The 23,888-nt window shown below is 50.2% G+C and overlaps 1 protein-coding gene across 2 annotated transcripts in view; it reads right to left on the bottom strand.

Annotated features, from left to right (window-relative positions):
* The window catches only part of Esrrb (estrogen-related receptor beta), a 155,426-nt gene that overhangs the window by 3,834 nt on the left and 127,704 nt on the right, over positions 1-23,888 (bottom strand). For both annotated transcript variants that reach the window (NM_001008516.3, XM_039112056.2), the window contains exons 4-6: positions 10,876-10,986; positions 10,338-10,499; positions 1,849-2,118 (exon numbers count right to left, since the gene is read on the bottom strand). In NM_001008516.3, coding sequence (NP_001008516.3) covers positions 1,849-2,118; positions 10,338-10,499; positions 10,876-10,986 — 543 coding nt within the window. The remainder of the gene's footprint in view (positions 1-1,848; positions 2,119-10,337; positions 10,500-10,875; positions 10,987-23,888) is intronic.

Raw genomic sequence — 23,888 nt, 5'->3', positions numbered from 1 at the left:
AATGAAATAAAATAACATTGCAAGATCAATTTCTTTGCAATCCATCAGCAAGTCTGTATCGATGGCATTGATAAACTGTTAATTACAAAATCAATGGCTATGAATTTTTTCCCCTGCTGTCAGAGAGCCCTAGAGATGGCCGGGATGCAGGTGAGTGACAGCTGGCACACTCTCAAGGGGCCCGGGTCAGCTTCTGATGAGCTTTGCTCTTCTGCCAGGTACCTGAGTCACCCCATCCACTTAGCCATGGTGGGGGGCCCTTGTACTGCTGCCAGGAGGCCTGATTGGTCTCCTAGACATCTATCCAATATGCTCTGTAGGCTCCCAGGTCACTGTTCTGCCTTGGAAGAGTGACCTGCAGGGGCCATGTCCACCCAGATCTCCTTTCCTGGACCACAAGGTACTGGGCTTTAGAAACCAATGGAAGACAGGAGGAGTCTCTGGTGCAGGCAAGGGTCACTGCCATGAGAGGGTGGTATGCACCTATAATTACAATACTTGGAAGGCTGATGCAGGAGGATATCCATGGATCAGCCTGGGATATACAGTCAGTCCCAGGCCAGCCTGGGCGACAGACTGATGAAACCTTCAAAAACCCGAGAGGCATCAATCCTCATTGGCTTACTAATTGCAGCAAATTATCTAACACTGGGAGTGGAAAGAGTATGCTGAGGATGGGGAGGAACAGAGAAGACACATGGAATTCCGCGTGCTGTTCATTTATAGAGCTACAGCAAAAAATAAAACACGACAATCTGTGTTAGGTTAGGTCCTTAGGAGCAGAGCCTAAGGTGGGGGTTTAGGATTAGTCATTTATGGAGAGGGAGGGAAGGGGGAAGGGGCGAAGGGGGAGGGGGAAAGGAAGGGCAGGGGAGGAGAGGGGAAGGAGAGGAAGGGGGAGGGGATTTTCAGAAGGAAGAGGGGGCAGGCAGTCAAAAGGAACACAATACAATGCCAAGGCCTGAACCCACACAGATGTCCAAGGTAGACTGCTATGCTATGGGAAGCCTCCATCAGCTGACAATGCCTGGCTGGGGGCTGATTACATCAGGAAAGGCACCAGAGGGTGAATCTGGGGAGCGGAACAGCAACAAAGTCAAGTTGCTAAGGATGGGAGTTCCTGGGCTAAGAGACTTTCGGGGAAAGTCTGGCAAGGACCGAGGAGATGTGGAGTCTGCCTGTGTGCCTGTCTCCACCTGGGAGCCAGATTTCCCTCATCGTGTGCTGGGAGCGCCATTTCTTCCGATGTTCTAACATCAGTGACAATAATCAATATTTACCGGGCTTTCCTCTAGGCCTGGCCCTGGGCTGCATTATCCTTAGTTGATCTTTAATACTCACAGGTGCTTAAAGGTGGACCTGGGAATATCTCCTACTCAAGGACAGAGCTAACCAAGGTCATGCTCTGTGTGTGTGTGTGTGTGTGTGTGTGTGTGTGTGTGTGTGTGTGTGTGTGTGTGTTGTGCAAATATGTATATGAACCACGTGTGTGCAGTACCAGGTAAGGCCAGAAGAGGGCGTTGGATCCTTTGGAGTCAGAATTCAAAGTCTGAGTGCTGGGAAGGAAGGGTGTGGGTGCTGGGAACTAAACTCTGGTCCTCTGCAAGAGCAGCCAGTATTCTCGCTAGAATTTGAACTCAGCTCCATCTGGCCCCAGCCGGAGCAAGAAGTCTGCCACATAAATGCCCTGCAACTGGATTACAATTCTGTGTGTGTTCCTAGCACTACTCTCACACACGTAGACCTGTATATGTCTCTTTCCCCAGCACCTGCCCAGTAAGCCAGCCCCGCCTATTGCCTGTGCTGTGCTTGTTAGGCTCCCACAGAAGGGTCACGTGCCACCCTTACCTGAGTTGGCAAGGGCCAGGGCTTTGAGCATCACAAACTCTTCCTTCTCCACCTTGAGCTTCTTGTACCTGCGTACGAGCTGCAAGATGGCTCGGTAAAGCTCCAGCAGCCCCACCAGGCGAGAGTGTTCCTCATCCATGATATAGTCCTCCGCGTATGCCAGCTTGTCATCATAGGGAAGCGAGCGGTACACGATGCCCAGGATGAGGATCTCCATCCAGGCACTCTGCAGCAGGCTCATCTGGTCCCCGAGTGTCAGGTTGGAGAAACCTGACGAAGGAGAAGACCATGATCAGAAGTGGTCCCATGGGCTTCCTTGGCCATTGCTGGAGGGCAGCCTCGAGAATGGACTTTGTCCTTGCATCTCCAGACCCAGCAGGACGTGGGGGAGCCCTGTGGGGCTGTTGCCATCCCCTTAGTAAATGAGTCACACCAGAATTCGTGGAAAAGACTTACATAATAAGAGCTGGGTCAATGTTGACAGTTAATATCGCTACACTCATTGGCTCTAGGTCTTTCCCAGCGTGGAGAGACACACTGATTAATTAGGTGCATATGTAATTGAAGGAGCTGCTGAATTAATAGCAGGATTTGTGGGTGGCAAGATGGGTGTCTCCAACACCAGGGAAGCTCTCTGCTTTCATACCAGATCCTCCCAGCCAGGAAGGAGGATTCAGCTATCCATGGCCTGGGCAGAGGCTGCTGGGAAGGCAAGACTCCAAAGACAGCCTGTGAGCACTCTCTGGCTGCCTAGACTGTCATCACTCTCCCTTGAGAAGACTCAGCAGATGTGCTCTGGGCACTAGTACTTACGAATGCTACCCTCCTCCCTCCAGGGAAGGGAAATAGGTGTTAAAAGTGTGCACTGGCTGTTTGTGTGCCGGCTTGACACAAGCTAGAGTCAGAGAGACCTCAGTTGAGGAAATGCCTCCATGAGATCCAACTGTAAGGCATTTTCTCAATTACTGACTGATTGGGGAGGGCCCAGCCTATTGTGGGTGGTACCATCCCTGGGCAGGTGGTCCTGGGTTCTTTAAGAAAGCCGGGGGTTGGGGATTTAGCTCAGTGGTAGAGCGCTTGCCTAGGAAGCGCAAGGCCCTGTGTTCGGTCCCCAGCTCCGAAAAAAAGAACCAAAAAAAAAAAAAAAAAAAAAAAGCTGGTGGAACAAGCCACTAGGAGCAAGCAAGTAAGCAGCACCCCTCCATGACCTCCATATCGGCTCCTGCCTCCAGATTCCTGCCCCACTTGAGTTCTGTTCTGACTTCCTCCAAGGACAGACTACGAAGGATCTGTCAGTGTAAGCTGAATAAATCCTTCCCTCCTCAGCTTGCTTTTTGGTTGTGGTGTTTGATCACAGCAATAGAGAGACCCTAACTAAGACTGAGGGCTCCATGACACTGCCTTGTCCAATGTACTGTGTAAGGTTGCCTGAGCTTGACCCTGACTGCCCATGTACTAGCTGTGGGTGGACCTTGGTGAGGGCCTGTAACTTCTGCAAAAAGCTGAGCCTCTTTGTCATTGGAGTGAGCACAAGAGTGGGCACAAGAGCAGAGTGTGCTCCAGACAGTGGTTGGATGGGCGCCTCGCGGGAAGACAATTATAGAATACATGAGTTCTTATTAATGTTAAGACTGTGTCTGCCGGGCGAGGGTGACAGGGAGGGTGACACGCTGAGATTGAACTGTGTGTGTGGACTTGACAAAGTCACTGAACAGCCTGAAAAGCCAACAGAAAAGGGTAAGGTTGCTAATCTCTGCCATCATAACCACTAAACAGGAAGCAGGAACTTCTCAGGGAGGCTCAGAAATGGCAGCGGATTAGTCAAATTCTAAAGATTTATTAAGAGAAGGAAACGGCTGGACACGAAGGATACATGCCTATAATCCCAGTACTTAGGAGGATCTGGAGTTCAAAGCCCGACTTTGTCTCAAGCAAAACAAACAAACCAACCCGGGCTGAGCATGTAGTTGAGCATATAGTGAGCGTATAGAGCAGTTGTTGAGTTACACAAGTTGGCCTAACTTGTGTAAGACTCTGAATCCAACTCCCATGCCATAGAAGAGTGAGAGAAAAAGGAAGAGTCCACAAAGCCATTCCCACAATGTGCCATGTGCAATTTGAAATCAAGGGCTTCGTTTCTGGGTAGTCCCTGCCAGTGAACGGATTTGCTAGCGTAGGACTTAGCCCTGCCTAGTCACTGCTCACGACACAGAGGTGTCAAGAGGACGAAAGGCATGTATGTGTGAAGACCTCACATTTGTATGTGTGGCACACAGTAGGCCAGCATCCCTCTGCCAAGGATGACGGAGGAGGCTACCATTATCCTTCCCTGCAGTCATTATTACTTCCATCTCCTCTTTGGATTTGCCCAGTGCCTGGATGGCCTTTAGGGCCTGTGCAGTGGTCTCTTTCTTGTCACCCACCCAGGGTAAGTCCCTTCCCTCTTGGACCTGAGGCTGAAGGCCAACTATCTTGCCTTCATTTTCTAAGTCCACCCATTATGGGCCCTGGACCTGTCTATACAACCTTTGTCTTGGATCACCTCCTAACTGCCAGGCTCCATGGGTGACCAATCGCAGAGCAGGAGTGCACCCACCAACCAGTGGGCGCTTTAGTGACTGTGCCTCCGTGGGGGTTTGGGTTGGTGGTGGTGGACAGGACAGAACACGGGGGTTAAACTGTGTGTATCTGCCCACATTCCCAGTAGTACCACAGAGGGTATGTGGCTACGGGGGTGGGGCTGGGGGGCGGGGTAGGAAGCTGGAGGTAATAAAAGATAGAAATGGACATCCAATTTCCCTTATCAGGTCCGTGAGTAGGAGAGGCTTTGGGTGACATTAATTAACAGATACCAATCAGCCCACATGGGAGGGTGTGGGTGGGGAAGATGTAGACCGCACAGGGAGGGGTAGGCTTGGAGCAGAAGGACTGGGGAGGGTGGAGGAGGCACATGGGAAGGCAGCAGAGATGCCGGGAGTCGGGCACAGCCAGGCTCTGGGCTTGGGAACACGCTGGTGAGGCTCATCCCTCAAGGCATGGCCTCTGCAAGACTGAAGATGGCTTGCTCACACCATAACTCCAAGGCTTACCGTGGAGACCATGTCGCATGTCACTAAATGTCATCAACCATGGGGCGACCCACACCTTTATGAGGCCATAAACTATGAGGCCAAGTGAATCTCTCAGTTTGAGGCCAGCCTGGTTTACAGAGTAGGTTCCAGGACAGCCAGGGAGAGATATAGAGACACCCTGTCTAAAAAAAACCACTAAAAACAAACAAACAAACAAACAAATTTTTAAAAAGAAAAAACGAAGACTGGAGGTTCTGAGAACATGCAACCTGTAGTGATGCTAAGGGGAGTCCAGGAATCGCTCGCTGCAGGATTCCCGGGGGCTGAGCTCTGAAGGGAAACCCCACAGAGGTATAGACTTGTTCCTGATCCCTATGCTCGCCTTCCTACCCGCCCATCCTGGTCAGCAGTCACAGCAGAAGATTGACAGATGCCACAGCCTGCCCCTGGGATAGCAGGAAGACAACCTAAAACATTTGCTTAGAGAGCCCATTAGATCCCATGTACGAGGTTGGGGGTGGAGCAGGAGGGTGGAGGGGCCAACAACTACCTGGAAATTTCTAGGCTGCTGTGGGAGAGACCGCTCAGAAGGCTAACTAACTTTCATAAGCTGGGCCAGCTGGGTGTGAGGTCTGAGTAGCAGGCTCACCCCTGGGAGGGAGTCCCTCCCTCCCTCTCCAGCATCTGAGAGGTCCGGGACAGAGTTCGGAAAACCCCAGCACACATGCGTGCGGCATGCCAGCCACCAGGCAGCAGCCAAGTGTGTGCAGTCACTACTTGAAACCGTTTTAATGCTTTCTAACAGTTGAGAAAAGAAACACTACGAGAGGAAATGGGGCTAGTTAACTCCAGGAGAAGACCAGGGTGGAGGTGAGAGAGGGGTTGTTGCGGGCTCACGAGCAGAAAATATGCCAGGCAGAAAACTATGGAAATGTAATGTGTGACACATGTATTAATTATATCAGCCCAACATGCGAGGGAGAACTATTTATGTAGATGTGCAAAGGCATGTTGAATGCACAGACTCCAGAGCCAACTGGTCAAAGTAGTCACTCCGCTGGCCACCAAAGGTTGACCCTAAGCGAGGCCACCTTCTCTGACCCTGTGTATCTACACTCCTCTGTAAAATGGGACTGACAATACCATGTTAGAGGTGCAGAGGTTAAATGTGCCCACACACAGAAGCCTTCTTGGTCTGCTTAGCACCCAAGTAGGGCAAGTAACTATCTACTATCTATCATTGGTGATAAAGTAGGGTGATACAGTGTTAAAATGTGAGCCCGTGGGGGGAGGGAACACACCTTGGCTGGCTGTGTTCTCCCTTCCCTCCCTTGAGCCCTCCATTCCCAGATGACTCCAGGTTTTCCACATTCACCTCTGTTACACCTGGTCTTAGCAGACAAGCAGATTCTCTTGTCATGTAAAACACAAGCACCTTTGGGAAAACACCCTGCACTTGTGTTTCCAATTGGGCTGGGCCTCCAACAATTCATCTGGGATCTGGGCCAGCAAGGTCCCTTGAGCAGAAAGTCCTAGAGCGGTTCAGGGGGCCAGGGCTCAGGACCAGCATGGCTGACCGGTCCCTGCCTGCTGCTCACCCTGGATGGCATTACCGAGTCCTGGACACCCTGGCTCTCAGGCCTCCCTCCGTATGCTCCCCTTCCCCGGGAAAACTGCCTTATCTGCACCAGTGGATCTAATAACAGCAGGCCCCATCCCCCCACTGATACTCTGCACTGCTACAATTTAAAGGAGGGGGGGGGAGCACATAATTTGTGGCAAGTGGAGTTCATAATCTGCTAATTTATGATAGTCTCTGCCGACCTGGAGGGCCATTAGAGAGGTAATAAAGGGAGATGTAATTATAGGATCTGGGGCCACTTCAGACACAGCTGCTGCTGCTCGGCGGTTCATCCTTCATCCAGCCAGACAGCGGTTCCCTGGGAGCAGGCTGTCCAGAGAGCCTTCCTGAAGAGGCCTCTGGGGACCCCCTTGCACATAGCAGCCTGGGCTGGGCAGGAGTGGGGACTCCTGATGAAGGTTCTGTTGGCCAAGGTGGAATCCAAGCTGCCCGGGGAGGGGCAGACGTCGGGACAAGACACAGGAGAGCCACACTCACTGTGTGCTGCCAGCAGCCTAGCTCCAGCAGCCTAGCTCCAGCAGCCTAGCTCCAGCGGCCTCAGGATCCAGCTCTCATCTCTGGGTCACACGGTTCATCAGCTGCCCCTCTCACGCCTAGGGCTTACCCTCCAGGAAGCCCAATACTTGGAAAAAATTCAACTCAGGGCAACATAGTGTAACCAAACAAGAACCGAGCAAAATGTTACTATTCTGACTGAGCCGGTGACTGCAGCATTGAGAGGGAGAGGTAGAAGGGAGGCGGAGCCCAACTTCAAAGCCAGCCAAAGCTACAGTAGTATCCTCATCTCCCAAACAGAAGAGGATGAGCAAAGCTAGTCGGCCCTCCTAGTTCTAGATTTTACTGAGATGCGGTAGAAAATTTCAGAAATAAATTTATTGTAAGTTTTAAGTTTTGCAACATTCTGTGGACTGTGTGACCTCTGTCAGCCTGTGCTACTCTGCTCCATACATCAATCTGGCTGTTTTCTGGTGTAGACAAGTGGTATGTGCTCCTCCCCCATGCTGTCCCAGGAAGCCACCTCAGTTGTGAAGTCGAGTATCAGGGTATGTATGCAGTGCACAGCTATGCTGAGGTGGACCTCAGTTCACTCACTAATGGTCCCAGGTGCAGAAGAGGCACCAGGACATAGACACACAAAGAACAAATAAAATCTAGTCAGTGAGATGATAAAAATTCAATCTATATGGGTTTCAGACACGGGAACCTCTTGGAGGTTTCAGGCTTCTGGGCTGGGGGTGGTGTCTCAGATCACCTCTGGTTAATGAGTGGGTACCCCCTACAACTCTGTCTAAGCCCCATCTTGAGAGAGAACCACTGTCCGGTGCTTACTCTGCAAGCAAGTGCCTTCTGTGCCTCTGGTTGTTAGACCACAGGCTAAAGACACGGAAGGGCGAGCCACCACCCAGTGTCTAAAGACAGTTTCAGAACTCCAGTCCCAGGCAGTCGGAAAGTCTCCCTTCTGAGTGTTCCTGACCAGAATAAACAAGACTCAACATGGGCTTGGGGCAGGCTCTAACATGTTAGCCCTCTAACCAACCTCTGCTTTCTCTCCCTCTGTAAGCCTGTCTTCTGTGTAATCAGAAATAGGGATTCAGTCACCAGCAAGGTCACTTGCTGCTTCTATAGGGAGGGCTCAGGATAGATTCTTAGCACCCAAATGGAGGATCACAGTCATCTGTAATTCCAGTTCCAGGGGATGACGCCCTCTTCTGGTTTCCTTGGGTACTGCATGCACACAGTGCACAGATTTCTACGTCCTCAAAACACTTACCCATAGATTGCTTTTAAAAGACACTTGGTCTTTCTTTGTCCTTAGTGTGAGGTTTACAACCAGTGTTAGGAGACCCTGATTACTTAACTTTACCTTAAACACCCAAGGGTCAAGTCCCAGTGATTGATTGAACACGCAGATTTATACGAAATAGGCATCAGTGATGGGACAGACAAGCAAGCCTTTGTTTGCTTACTTCACTTCCTCTCTGGCTGGCCTGGAATTGGCTATGCGGAATAGACCGGCCTCAACCCTTCGGCTAGCCCACTGCCTGTTTCCAGAGTGCCGAGATGACAGGCATGAACCCCCACATTCAGTTGCTCTGTCTCTAATCCACAGGAATCCTGCTTTGGGGATGAAATGCCGGTGCAGGGAGGTTTGTGTCACTCAATTAGTAACTATGACAACCATGGCAGGCATAGCAGTTCTAGCAATATCCTCCCGGGACTCCTAGTGGGGATCTCTGTGGTTCCCATTTTACAGATGGGAACACCGAAGCTCAGAAAAAGCTTACACGAGGTCACCAAGGGCAGAGCTGGGACAGGAGGAGCCCCGCTTGTCTGGATCTAAAGCCTATGTCCCTGCCAACCATTCTTGCCTATCCCTCTTACTTGGCACAGAGGTGAAAGCTATCTGTAGGACACAAGGAAACCAGAGTCCCCTTGGATACTCCCTTCCCCCGTTAAGGGCTATAAAAGAAGATGTACTACTGCCATAGGAGACGGCCCGCCAGGCGTCACTCCAGAGTCATCTCTAGGACACTGTACCTGTCTGACCGGGAATAGTAGTCTTGAGGGCTGGGCTGGGGTGACTGTGCCCAATTTGGCTTGGGGTTAGTGGAGCAATCCAGGCTGAGGTGTCTTAAGCATCAGCCTGTTGCCACATCTGTGCTGAGTCAGCATGGGGCGGATTTCAAAACTACTGAGTGTGTAATCCCCAGAGGCCGAGCTTCTTACAAAGGGCGTACGTACTAGCCAGGCTCTGGCAAACCCACCCAAGGGTTAGAGATCCGGGAGACCGTGTAGGAAACCTCTAGGCTTCCCAAAGGTCAGTGTTGGCAACAGCGTCTTCAACCCCTGTCCAAAGTTGGTACCTTCCCGTGAGGCATGTGCGAGTCTCACACAGGACCTGAATCACCTCAATCGACTGCTGGCATCCACAGGCCTGGACACCTCTGTTACCACGTGTGCTATGCTCACTTAAAGGGCCACAGCTGAGGAAAAAACTATGCACAGAAAGAAGAACCCATGTGTCACATAGCTAGAAAGAGGCCACAGTGTTAGCTCACTGCCAGAGCTAACAGCCCGTCTCCCACACAATCCACAGGGGCAGGACCTTGAACTGTACAGAGTTCCCACTGTTCACCTGGACTCACCAAGAGGCTTACAATGGGGGTCTGGGTCCAGAGAGTGAGAGGCCCACAGGGCCTGAAACACTGTGCATGCACTTCCTGTCATGGAGTCTCACCCATGAGACAAGGCAAAGCTCCAGCAGGTGGCCACGGTGAGCAGGCAGGTGACACTGGCCCATGCCAGCCAGATGCCACACCTGGGACTCATGACCTCATTTTGCCCGTGAGTTAAGCTAAAAAGGTCGTTTTCTCATATTCCCGTTTGACGGAGTGATAGGCTCAGACCTCATGCTTCCAGGCCTAGAATTGGAATCTGAGCTGACTCCCCCAACCTGCTCCTAACTCCTTCTATCTGCCTGCAGCTAATGTTAAAGGAAGGGGAGGGGGGTGCTCTGATTGTAAACCTCTAATTGCAACTCCTCCTATAAAATGAGATGTGGTTCTAATGCGCCCTGGCAGTCCATAAACATTGCTGAGCCTTCCAAATGCTACTCCCTTCAACCCCACAGAAGAGAAAGGGGTCTTTAGAAAAGAGGGGTGGCAAACGTCTTCTAGGCTTCGCTGGGCCAGGGACCAGGCATCCAAGGCACAGCCATGGGACAGGGTGAGTCTAGAGCCCCTTACCATTCCTGCCCCCACCCCACCGTGACTCACCTGGGATGTGCTTGGCCCAGCTAATGAGGAACACAAGCTCCCGATCTGCCAAGTCACAGAGAGTGGTCAGGGCCTTGATATCCCCTTCAGGCACATCGTCGGGAGGCATAGCGTACAGCTTGTCCGGCTCGGCCACCAGTAGATACGAGACAATCTTAGTCACTGCAATGACCAAAGAGGGAGTGAACAATCAATGCCTGGGAAGAGCGGGGACAGAGCCCACGGGAAGGTCAGATAAGGCTGGGGTCAACATCACAAAACTGCTAGCAACAGTGGTGAGAGCACTGAGATGTTCCTGTGAGGGGAAGTTACTTCCTGAACGGGAGAGGGCAGCCATGGAGACAAGGTCTGTGTACTGGGGCCCTTATTTCACACGGAGGTGGGGTTTGGGTCATCCCATATAGATGGGCCTTCTGATGAAGCCAGGCAATGCCAGGCACTGTTGGCTGTCTTTAGATCCACACTGCCCACCACCCAGTGTAGGGAGGGAAGACAGATCTGGCCAGGAAGATGCCAGGTATTCCAGCCTGGTACGCACATGGCTTTTTAGCAGGCGGGGAAATCTGTAAGCTCAGGTAGGGGCTGTTCTCCGAATCCAGCCGTCTCTTGTACTTCTGGCGGCCTCCTCGCACCCGGTCAAGGCGCACGCCTGTCAGACAAGAAAGATGTTGGCATCAAGAGTTGATCCAAATCTCCAGTGAATGAGCCCCGACTTGAAAACTGCTGCCCTGGATAAGAGTTTCACAGCCATGCCCAGATGGCCAGCATCACGTCAGACGAGGAGAAATCATCTGAAGTCCATCCCACCAGCTAGCCCGGGTCCTGCCTCTCCAGATACAGTTCCATCCTAAAATCACCTTGAGACCTCTGAGACCTCAAGCGAGGGCTCAACAAAGCAAGTATCTCAGGTCTGCTTAATGAGCCCTCTCAGGGAGGGCTGGGTTCATTAAGCTAGGAAAAGAGGGCTAGAGATGCAGGTCAGTTGGTACCCTGCTTGCCTGGCATATGCAAAACCCTGGGTCTGATCCCTAACACCTAACAAAGGTGGTATTGGCCAGCACATGCCTGTAATCCCAGCACTCAGTGAAGACAGGGGGATCAGGAGTCCATGGTCAGTCTCAGCAACATAGGGAATTTATGACCAGCCTGGACTACATGAAGAGTGCCTCAGAAGTAAAAAGACAGATGGAGAAAGAGTCCTCAGAGAGAGAGGAAGCAGGGCTACTGCCTCCGAGGCTAAGAAAGTTCTGTACTTTCCCCTGAAGGAAGGCATCACACCTCAAAGTCTGCTCTTCCTTTTCCAGAAAGACTTGCAGATCTACAAGTAAAAGATGGTGGATGGTTGTCAGCGGCCTTAGCCTATACTCAACTCATACCACCCTGCAGAAGAGAAAGCTAAAGTGGCCACCTGATAGAGGGATAATTTACATCCCATTCATGCCCCGGGCTACTTCTTTGATAGTATATACCACTAGTTATGTGCAAACAGGCCAAGGGAAAAGAGGAAGCTGACCAGAGAATGAGAGCAATTGAAAGTGCAGTGATTTTGTAGGTGGAGCACGGCCTTTGGGGCGGAGGAGGGAATACACCCACACATCCACACCCAGTTTCCAGTTAAAGGCTGCAGCCCACATCCTCTCCCTGAAGGGAAAGCCGGTGCTGGAGCTAAGGCAGGAGCCAAAGTCAGCAAGCCCCTGCTGGAACTCCTTCTCACTGAGCCAATTCTCAGCCACATCTAGCCCAGGCTGGCCTCCAAAACGGACCTTGAACTTCGGATCTTCCTGCTTTCACCCCTGAAAGCAATAGGTGTGTACCACCACCCCAGGTTTACACAGTGGGGGAGGGGAGATTGAAGGCAGGGCTCCTTCTGTGCTAGGAAAGCACTCTATAGTAGAATTACATCCTCAGCCTTTTAATCCCTCACTGGAAACGTCTGTAAGGCACTACAGAAGCACAAGGCTATAGTGAACACTGGGGTGAGGAGGACTCAGCCCCCCCCCCCTTACTTAATGCTAACTCCCATGTGGAGGGAGGGTCATCTTGTTGGAGGTCCTGTTCTGTACTTCCATTGGTAAGTCTGACACAGGCCCATCCAATGGGAAGCAAGAAGGGTACAGAGTGTGGGCGTGGATTCAGGCCGAAACATCCTGGTTACTCTCAGGCCACTTTCCTGAGCATTCTGGGACCTGCTGCTTTCGAAGTCGGGGTCCTTAGACCTCTTGAGAAGCCACCCACAACCCCCTACCTCTGTTTAAAGGGTCAAATGGTCTGCGTTGATTTCTCTAAGAGCGGAACCTGGGCAAAAGATGCACCTGCACGAAGCTGTGAGGGAGGGAGAAGAGAGGCCGTTCTCTTCTCTGTCAGCTCAGGCGGCTGGTACTCCTCAGTGCCTGGTGGTCTAGCCCAGGCTGAGCCAGTGGGTAGCCGAAGCTCTGGGGCAGAACCGAAGTCATGGGACGTTAAGTCAGCACACAGACCAGTAGCACCACCATCATCCGGGACTTGACAGAAGAGCAAATTTCTCAGGCGGGACAAGCAAATAGGCCTTTCGCACTCGCGCACCTCTCTACTTGGCCTCCAAACTGCTGAGTTGCCAAGGATCGAGGAGATCCTGAACTCCTGATTCTCCTGCCTCTACCTCCCCAGGGCTGTGATTTTAGGCGTGCGACGCCATACTTAGGGTTCAAGTGTGGGCTTTGTGCACGATAGGCAAGAACTCTGTTAACTAAACCATATCCCCGCACCCAGAATGATCATCTCATCATGATGAGCTATGGTGCGCAGAGCACGGGGCGCTCTGGTGGACCTACTCTAGCTTCCGCCTTCATCACCATCCTGGACGTTAGGGGACAGCAGAAAAGCTCCATTCCCTCAGCACAGACCTTTGTGTCTCGCTCCTGGGATCCCCCGTAGTGGGGGCAGAGACACGAGTAGACAGGAGACTCCTGCTCAACTAACTGCTCTCCCACTAGAACTAAGCTCAGCTCACTCCTTGAAATGCCAACACAACCCAAGTGCAACCCCACCCAATTCACAGTGGACAGCAAGAATTCCCGGGGTACGTACCCTGCATGTGCCAGGGGCTGAGAGGCTGTCGTTCTGAACCCACTTTCCCCACTCCTTTTCCCCACAAGTCACTCCACGGGAGTCTCCTCTTCCCCTCGCTCACCTAACCCTGAAGTGGCTGTTAGCTAGAGAGAGATTTGAAACAGAAAGAAAAAAAAATGGCCAGTTGCCACCTCCACTGATGTTCCTTCTGGAATGTTCTCTGACTTGATTAAAGGCCTCAATAGGTGTTCAAGAAAGACCTCATGTATAAGGGCACACACACCCCAGACCCAGGCCCACTACCAGTAACACACACTGTATTGTTTCTTCACAGCACCAGAGCCTCTCCTGATGACTAGGTAGGTGTCCCTTAAGGCCAGGTTCTGCCATGGTACCTGGTACCCATTGGGTGCTTAGGAAGAGCACTGTGTTCTAAGTCCTATCAACAAAGGTTCAATGCTTCAATGTCATCCTCTGGTTAGAGAAGGCAGCAAGGGTCATCATACCCACTCTGCAGGAATCGGGGCTTTCCCAACAGTTGACCTTGAAGGGGGCTGCAGGTGACCTTGCTGCTCTCAGGCAAGGCTACTACCACAGGCTTGTTCCCATCATGCTGTGGATTCTATATTCCCTACAGTTCGGCACCAGCACAGTCAGGATTTGCTAATGATCTTTTGGAGCAGGGGACATGGGCCTGTGCTTCACGACCTGTGGAGCATAGTGCCACATAGTCGGTGCCACCTCCAAATCCAATGACTTTGTCCTCCTGGCCCACTGCTTGAAGCTCAACTTTGCAGCTGTGTACGACCAGCAGCAAAAAGCAACCTCATAAACCAGCTGTGCCGGTTGGTACCTGCCTGTGATACCAGTGCTTGGGACTGGGGGACAGAAGGATGAACACTTCAGGGTCACGCTCAGCTATACAGCCAAGCTTGAGGCTAGTCTGGGCTACCAGGGACAGAAGGGGGAAAGCATCTCCATTTGCTGATGCTTACACTACCAGCTATCAGAGGATGTGGCAGTAAAGAGCTATCCCCACTGACTGATACAATGAACCATTACTTCTAAATTAGAATGTGACTTCAAACTGGGGAGAGAAAAAATGGAGTCTTTAAATAAGAATGTCTTATTGTTTGTGTACTTATATTAGCAAAAAAAAAAAAGCAGCCAGGAAGTGCAAAGAAAATACTAATTAACTTATACTGACTGTCTCAGATTAATAGATCCTATCATTGAGACTTTCCAAATATAAAAAGGTATTAATCATGCTAATATGAAAATCCTTGCTGATCTCCAAATACTTAGTAACACATGGCCCTTGTCCTAACTACTGTCAGATACCGTTTAACCCCTTCAGATGTACAGAGAAATTTAATGCCTAGATAGTATCTCATGAATATATGTGATTGGTAATCAATGCAATTCATAGCTGTGGGCAAACAAGGTCCTTGGAGTTTTAGCCAGAGCTAGACTCCTGGACAAGTGTGATAAGTTCCTAGTATAAGCAGAGTAGTGGCCTAGGGCAGATCTGGGTCAACCCAGATGGACCAACTACCTGAGTGGTACTGGGTAGGGAGGGATCTTCCCCTCTTGTACCTCCACTTCTTGGTGTCTAAGATGGGGTAATCGTGCCAACCTCACAGGGCTAACAGCTCATTTAATCCTCATGTCACTTCTTGTGAGCATTTGAGAACCTTCAATGACAACTGAAATAAAGACAATTAAATAAATGCTAATACCAAAATACCTCAACCTGAAGGGGGTTCTGTGTCGCTGCTGTTACTAACATCAGCATCTTGACTATATAAGTGTTACATTTTCAGGACACCGTGATGGAGAAACTGGGTGAAGGGTACACGGAATCACTATGAATTTTCTGACTACTGATCTCAATGATCTCAAAATGAAAAGTTTAAAAACTTCTAGAAAATTCTGGGAGGTATACAATAGTATATATGCTGGTAGCTCAAAAAAAAAAAAAAAAAACCTACCCAGAATCACCACAAGCCCCACTCCTAGATTTCTACTCCAACTGAGGATGGAAAGAAGCCAGGGTTAGCTCAAAGCAGGGAGCAACCTTGTGGCCATCAGATGCCATAGGCAAACAAATGTGGCCTATAATATTGGTCTACTATTCAGTCATCCTGAGTGAAATAAGACAGAAAGGCAACTATAGGCCAGTTCCATCTTTGAGGTTTCTGGAGTCGGCAAGATCAGACACAGAAAGCCTAGGGAGAGGGTGGTTAGGAATCTGGAACATAGACTTAATATGCCCGGGGTCCCACTTGGAGCAAGCATGGGGGTTTTGTGCTTGTAGCATTTGAGAAGCTGGGGCAGGAGGATCAACGTGAGTTCCAAGTTAGCTTGGGTGTTACACTGAGTTCCAGGTCAGCCTTGGCGACAGTTTGAGACCCCATTTCAAAAAAAGTAAAAGTGTCAAGTTGCCAGACAGGACAGCAACAGAACCCAGCACCCACCTCTGTCCAGCCCAAGGACAGAACTCTTGGCCTTGGCTAAGTCACACTTGCTCCACCCTTCACCAGCCTTATAACAGGAGCCCAGGAGCCTGCAGGGGCCCAGTTCAGAGCCCAGAAATCAGCATACAAGATTCACACACAGGAGGGGAGGGTCTCAAATCTATGCCCCACCTCCTGGCCTCTGCCATCCACGGCAGGCACCTCAGAGCCGCAGATCAGGCACAGATTAAATGGACGCCACGACTTCGTTGGGCTACTCGTTCTTTCTTTCTTTCTTTCTTTTTTTTTTTTTTTTTGGTTCTTTTTTTTCGGAGCTGGGGACCGAACCCAGGGCCTTGCGCTTGCTAGGTAAGCGCTCTACCACTGAGCTAAATCCCCAGCCCTCATTCTTTCTTTCTTTTTTTTTTTTTAGCTGGGGACCGAACCCAGGGCTTTGGGCTTCCTAGGTAAGCGCTCTACCACTGAGCTAAATCCCCAGCCCCCCCCCCCTCATTCTTTCTTAATGGAATAGCAACACTTCCCACTTCCCGCCACCCACCTGCCTTGCTTCTCACTTGCAACCCTCCTCCCCCAGGGCTGGATGGGATCCCAGTCTTTCAGAAGCAAAAATAGCTGATCGCACTGGGGTAGCAGCCAGTTTAAGTTTCTTTCATTTACACTAAAAATAGCCAACTGAGGCATGGTCCCACCACCTGGCCCCAAGCCTGTCCCGGTGCTGCCCTCTGACTATATGTCTCTACCCTTGGGGGTGGGCGGGGCTGTGTGTCTGGAAGCCAGTATCCTTCCCCCATTTCTGTCCCAGGTTAAAGCCAGGAAAAATCCCTGTTGACCTTGCTGAGGTATTCAGGGTTGACATGCTTCCTCTCCAAAACCCAGCACCACCACTGACCCCACCATCTTCTGTTTCTTATTCAGTGAAGTAGGCCCTGAACGGAATGGGCTCTGCTTATAGAGCTGCTCATCTCATTTTTGAGCTGCATGACAACCCTGGGAAGGGGGAGAAAAAAAACAAGACTAGAGAAAGGTCTGGCGGACTTGGGGGCACAGCTCAGGCGATAGAGTGCTGGCTTAGCACGCATAAAGCCTTGCATTCAGTCTCCAATGCGGTATAAACCTGTGCGATGGAATCTGCCTGGAATCCAGTCCTCTTGAAGGCTGAGGCAACACAGCCTGAGGAATGCAGGGTCATTTTTGGATACTTTATGAAGTTCAAGGCTAGCCCGGGATACATAAGACCTGAGTGAGGTCACTCCACCAGAAAGCCCAAAGGATCTGCGGATTTGTGGGTGACCAAATGTTAGTCCATTTCAGTCCTCCGTGGTGAGTATGGCCTGGAAGGAGACTGGAGGACTTGTTCCTTGAAGACACTGAGCCTGGGGGCTCTGGGGTCATGTATTCTCTACAAGAGTTTAAAATTCTGGTGGTTGTATGTATACTGGACCTGGGTCTTTATGATACATTTATTTTCGCTGAGTATTCTTCCCTGGGGGATTATGGGTTGAAGCTTAACCTGGTGTCCCAGTTTGCTGTGATAAACACCATGGCTAAAAGCAACTTGGGGAGGAAAGGGTTTGTATGGCTTATGGGTTACAGTCTATCGTTGGGGGAATCCAAGGAATGAACTCAAGGCAGGAACCTGAAAGCAGGAACTGAAGCAGAGACTATGGAGGGATGCTGCTTACTGGATGGCTCCTCATGGATTGCTCAGCCTGCTTTCTTATACAACCCAGGTCCACCAACCCAGGGATGGCATCACTCACAAGTGGGCTGGATGCTTCTGTATAAAGATAGCACACCCATAGACTTGACTTGCCAATGTGATGGGGAAATTTCCTTAGTTAAGATCACCTCTTCCCAGATACATCTAGGTTTATGTAAAACTGACGAAAACTAACCATACATCTGGTGATGGGGACAAGGAGGGGGATGAGGAGGGAGAGAAGGAAGTGGGGAAGGGGATGCTCTCCTGGTGGGTAAACAAACACACCTCTACCTTATGTTCCCAGGCTCCTGCCAACTCTCTGTACCAGGTACTCCAGGTCCCCAAACAGCTAAAGGGAAACTCCAGTATTCTGCCTACCAGTGTCTGTCTACTACTGTCACTTTCCTTCCTCTAGACCCTTCTGGTCCATGGCATCACACTAGTGAGGACACTTTGCCTGTGTCATCCCTGTGTTCCCACCGGCCAATACCTAAAACTACCATCTACCATGGAAAAGTCAGTTCAGCCAGGCCCTACTCCAAGCTTGCTGGGGAGGGACTGCAGGCTCCTGCTGGGTAGGGAAAGCACACTGAGGTTAGGACCAGCTCCCTACAAGAAGTCTAGGTTACACCCAGCTCTGTCCTGTCCTAGCTGTGTAGGTCTAGGGGGAAAGAATCACCCGGGCGTACCTGGACCAGATCAAGCATGGTGGGTCTCATCCCTGTGCCCCAGCCTGCCATTTCCTTGCCTGGGATAGACACTGCTAATCAATCACAGTACCGCAGCCTGCTGGTCTCAGATACTCCACTGGGGCCTCTCAATCATGCATCCTACCACCCTGGAGCTGACAGGCTGGTGGAGAGGCAATTTGCCACCCTGCTTCCTGAATTAAGAACAGGGATGATAGGAGATGGCAGAATAAACAAAATAAGCCAAGTGCATAAACAAAACGAGGTCATTTCTCGAGGAGGGGGAGTTCAATGACAAGGTCTTCAAGGGCCTTGACAGCAAGTGATGGGGATGCTGACATCTACATGGAAACTGAAAGGACGAGAAGCCTGCCTTCAGGAAGGCAGGCCAAGGCAGGCAAGGGAATTCCTAAGGAGAGAAGTTAGCCATGCTCAGAGACTGAAAGCCAGCCCACGAAAGTCTAGAGCTTAAGGGATTGGAGAACGGAGAGGACACGGTGGCGAGGTTGATGGCGGAGTATCAGCAGACCTGAACCGTGTGGTCAGATTCTAGGCATTATTCTAAGTGCAATGGAGAACTTCAGGAGGATGGAAAACAAGACGGTAGACTCTCGTTAAGGCTTTTAAAAGGCTCCTCTGAGCTGGCTGAGGTGGCACCTACCAATAAGCCCAACACTTGGGAGGCACAGGTAGGCGAATCTCTGAGTTCAAGACCAGCCTGGTCTACAGAGTGAGTCCCAGGACAGCCAGAGAAACCTTGTCATGAAATCGTAAAAAGCAAACAAACAAACAAATAAACAAAAGCTAGCATGGCTTCTAACCCAGCACTGTGTGGGGGCAGAGATGGGGAGACTACTCACTGTAGCTTGCAGGTACCTGCTTAGCTCCAAGTTCTGCAGTCTAAGGGGATAAGGCAAAAAGTGACAAAGCAGGGTAGTTGGTGTCCTCTTCTGGCCTGGGCACCGATACATACACACTATATACTATGTGCTATATACCATATATACCATATATACCATATATACTGTGATGGTTTGCATATGCTTGGCCCAGGGAGTGGCACTATTAGAAGGTGTGGCCTTGTTAGAGGAAGTGTGTCACTGTGGGGTGGGTTTAGAGACCCTCCTCCTAGCTGCCTGGGGATGCTCAGTCTGTTCCTGGCTTCCTTCAGGTACAGATGTAGAACTCAGCTCCTCCTGCACCATGCCTATCTGGATGCTGCCATGCTCCCCCGCCTTGATGATAATGGACTGAACCTCTGAACCTGTAAGCCGACCCCAATTAAATGTTGTCCTTTATAAAACTTACATTGGTCATGATGTCTGTTCACAGCAATAAGACCCTAACTAAGACATATACTATATATTGTATATTACACACACACACACATCCTGAGCTGAAGTTGTATTCCAGGTCCTTCTCCTGGGAAAAACTAACAACTCTTCCACATACACATCTAGGAAACAAACATAAGCACAGTGCTTCTACGACAGCCTAAAGCCCAAATGCTAAGGAAGGGAGTTAGTACACTCCAGTCCAAGGGCCAAGTCCAACCTCCGCCCTTTATGAAAACACTGCTCAGCTGATCATTATATCAGTGGGGTTGAGTACTTATGGCAAAACAACCTGTTTAGTAGCTTCTGTTTCAGAGAAATAAAACACCTTCTTAGCAGCACTGCCTAGGAGTCATTGGCTCCTGTGGTAGGATCCTAGGCTAGAGAGATGCTGCAGTAGTCAGGAACACCTGCCGCTCTTTCAATGGACACGAGTTCAAATCCCAGCAGCAGTGTCAGGTGACTCCCAGCTGCCCAATTCCAGCTCTGGGGGGGATCCAATGCCCTCTTCTGGCCTCCAAGGGTACCAATGAACACGTGGTACACACAGACAAACACAACTTTTGTTTTGAGGCAGGATCTCAGACCACCCAGGAACTTAATATGTAGACCAGGCTGTCTGCCTCTACCTCCCAAATGCTGGGATTAAAGGCCTGCAAACCTACCCCCAGCACACAGAATAAAGACAAACTCATGAGTGTACTCCAAAATAGACAGCACTACATAGCGAGGCCCTATCTCGAAAAAACAAAACAAAACAAAACACAACCACCTCACTCCACCCCTCCAAACATCACACAAAGTCATTACAACTAAAGGCCAAAATACTAGAATAAAAAGAAGCTCGGTGAGATGGCTCATCCCTGTAATCCCAGCCTTGGGGAAACTGAGGCAGAGGATTGCTGAGACTGTTACCCTGAGCTGCAGAATGAAAGCCCTTCCCAACAAACAAAAACCTCCAGATGAACCTGCAGGGAAAGGCCAAGAGAAAATAATGCAATAGCCAGGATAATGGTTTCTTCCAAGAATCTGGAGGTGTGTGTGGGGGGGGGGTGACAGGAGGAAATGACAGGGAACTTTAATGGTGCTTCTACCTTCCTGTGGTGGAGGTGTCCATATTCTTCCTGTTTGGCATGTGCTCACACCTGTCCTGGACCCCTGAGATGGCCCACCAGGTAAGGGTGGCACGACCCAACCTGATAACCTGGGACCCACATATTAGAAGGAAAGGACTCCCGAAGATGACCTCTGACCTCCATGGCATGTGCAGGCACACACATAAGAAATAAAGGTAAGAATGTATATTTGAAGATGTGTGTACTTTAAATACCCTTCTTCCTTACCAACTGGGCTTCTGTGCAGCACACCACATTCCAGATAAAGAACAATTCCCAGAGTCTTCTACGGAGGGGGGATGGTCATGTGCTTAGGCTCTGCCAAGTCTGTGAATGAAAGGACCCTGTGTCCTGACTACCTTGAGAACTGGAATAGGTATAGATCACAGGCTTGTGAGGATTGTGGAGCTGTTACCCTGTCCTGTACAGACCTTTGAACTACTATCTTTCTATTCAAGAGAATCAAACAAAAGGAGCTGGGGTGTGGTGCCCCATGACTTTAATCCTAGCTCTTGGGAGGCAGAGGCAGAAAAATCTTTTTGAGTTTAAAGTCAGCCTGGTCTACAGAGCCATACTCCAGGACAGCTGGTCCTGCAAAAAGAAACCCTGTCTCAAGACGGAAACTGATTTGATACATGGGACTGAGGCAGAAGACCTTCCTACTCAACAAACAGGGGGGACTCCATGGGAGATGGATAAAAAGTTTCCGCCTGGCCCAGAGCTGCTACTTGGGAGGCTGAGGCAAAAGAGTCAGGGTTCAAGGCCTGCCCAAGGAACTTAGTGAGATCCTGTCTCAAAGGGGAGAGAGCTGGGGTTGTAGCTCAGATAGGAAGAACAGCTGTCTAATATACATGTGACCCTGGGTTTTACTCCAGCACTTATTAATTGGAAATTTTCTATTTTACTATTTCTACTTTCAAGACAACGCGAAGCAGGGGTCATTAGCTAAGTGTGTACGGGGACCCCAAACTGCTTTCCAGATTACAGAAAAGAAGAGAATCACTTTGGGGGAAGATTCAAACAAAAGAGCCAGGGAAGCTTTGTCTGCACTGCCTGGGCTCACATCAAATAAAGCGATGCACTCAGGTGTCAGCTAATAAAGAATTTTAATGACAAAATGAACTGGCGACATGATAGGTATGTTCGGTAATATGCTTGAATCTTCATATAGTATTTACATAAAGCCGAGGGCCACAATGTGCCCTATAAATGCAGTCACCCACCAGTTAAAAATAAAACAACCACAAGAATCAATGCTATTCCATGAAGACTATCTCTCATCAAAAGTCAACACTGGACAGCATGGTGGAATCCCAGAGGCATCCCTGGAGATGGGGAAAACAAGATGACAATAACCACGCCATGGTCCTCATTTTCCGGAGGAGGGAAGTGAAGCTTAGGGGCGTCTAAGTGGCTTTCCCACAGAGCTGCTAAATGGCCAAGCAGGGTTTGACCCAGTGGGGTGAACCTGTGATCCAATGCTCTGGCGTTAAGTGCCCGGAGTGAAAGGTAATAAGAATTCCACACAGCCACAAGCAGCTGTCTGTATTCAATCAACACCTGTCCAGCCAGAGGTCACTGTACCTGAGTGTGGAGAAGGCTTTAGGAAGACCATGTGAGCTAGCAGACTGGGGGGCTGGGAGGGCACTGTGTATAGGCAGAGAGTAGTTCAATGGTGTCCTCTGACATGCTGGAGAGTTGGTTTGTTTCAAAACATAAATATATTTCGGAAAAGCAAAAGAATGTCTCCTCCTTCATCCACGAGGCCAGAACAAGTAGTATTTCTGGCACAGACTTGAGGCAGAGCACTCTATAAATACAAAACTATTAGATTCCATGCAGTCGGAACCTGATCAGGGCCCCCTTTTAATTCCCTGACATGAGCTGGCCACTAACCCAATTACCCAGAATCCCTGGAGGAGCTCTCCGCTTTTCCATCGCTCACAGAGAGAGTGAAAGCATATTGCATGGCCATCAGCCCAGCCTCTCACTGAAATCAGATTTCTTTCAGAAAACACTTGGGAAAGAGGCAGGCAGGGCTGGACAGGGAGGAAACAGCAGGAGCGGCTAGAGGGTGGGTAAGTCGGGCAAGGTGAAGGTAGAGCTGGCAGGGAGAAACCGGCTGGGGGGGGGGGGTCCAGAAGCTGAACCGAAGACTTGGTGGGGTGGGGCGCCTGATAAACGCAGCAAGTGAGTTGGTCTTCAGAGTTCTGATCTGGAGACTAAATCAGCCCACACCTGAGATGCCAGGGGACCATCTGACTCCATCCTGATCCCAGAACTTAGCGAGGATCAGCTCAAGGTAATGCCATCCCCTGTAGAGCGCCCCCAACAGGTCCAAAGGAAATCAATGGGTCCTGTCAATCTCACTCAACTCTGTGGGTGGTTGAAGAAAAGACAAGCAGAACCGGAGCCAATCTAACTCTAGCTGAACTGGCGCCAGGGAGCTGACACACCAAGGCAACGTCATGGCTGTCTGACTGGATCCTCACCTTTACCTGGTGAACAGTACGGGTATCAATACAAGTGAAGAAAGGTCCAGCGAGTGTTAAGTACAGGAACCACAAATGCCAGTCACCAGCTCTGAACCCAAGTCCCATTTTAAATTTGATTCTGCATACTGAAAAAGGACGGCTTTCCCTGAAAATGTGAATTGGCATAGAAAAGATCTGCATAAAGACTCTGGGACACCATCTTCATTCTCTGACCACTCCAGTCATCCCGGGATAGACCGGGCAAAGCCAAAGGAAGTCACGTGGGAAACAGGATCCATCTCCAAACACCTAAGAGGAATGGGGCAGGCTTTGATCCGGAGACAGAAGACACCACACATTTGACGTCATCCCTAATAATGGTGGAGCCCCTACATCAAGGATCAGTGACACGCACTCTTTACTAAGAAAGTTATTGGAGACGTCTTGAGCTGCTTTAGGGTGTTGAGCTAAGAGCCCTGGGAAGGGCGTGCTAACCAAGGGAGATTAGAAGCGCCCAGCAATTGAGCCATAAGGCAGGTTGAAAAATAAGTTAATGTGTGTGTGTTTCCGGAGCTTAACGCCCGGGTAGCAAAAAATACTCCCTACAAGCTGCTGGGTAGTTGGAAAATATGGTTCTGACATGTAGAACTTAGGTGGGGGCGTCGGGGAGGGCAGTGTTTCTATTCCCTGTGAGACTCCGGAACCCCTGCTG

The sequence above is a fragment of the Rattus norvegicus genome, chromosome 6 (assembly GCF_036323735.1).
Source record: "Rattus norvegicus strain BN/NHsdMcwi chromosome 6, GRCr8, whole genome shotgun sequence".
Taxonomy (NCBI): domain Eukaryota; kingdom Metazoa; phylum Chordata; class Mammalia; order Rodentia; family Muridae; genus Rattus; species Rattus norvegicus.
Note: the sequence above shows the minus strand (reverse complement) of the source record. Positions and strands in the feature narration are given on the sequence as shown.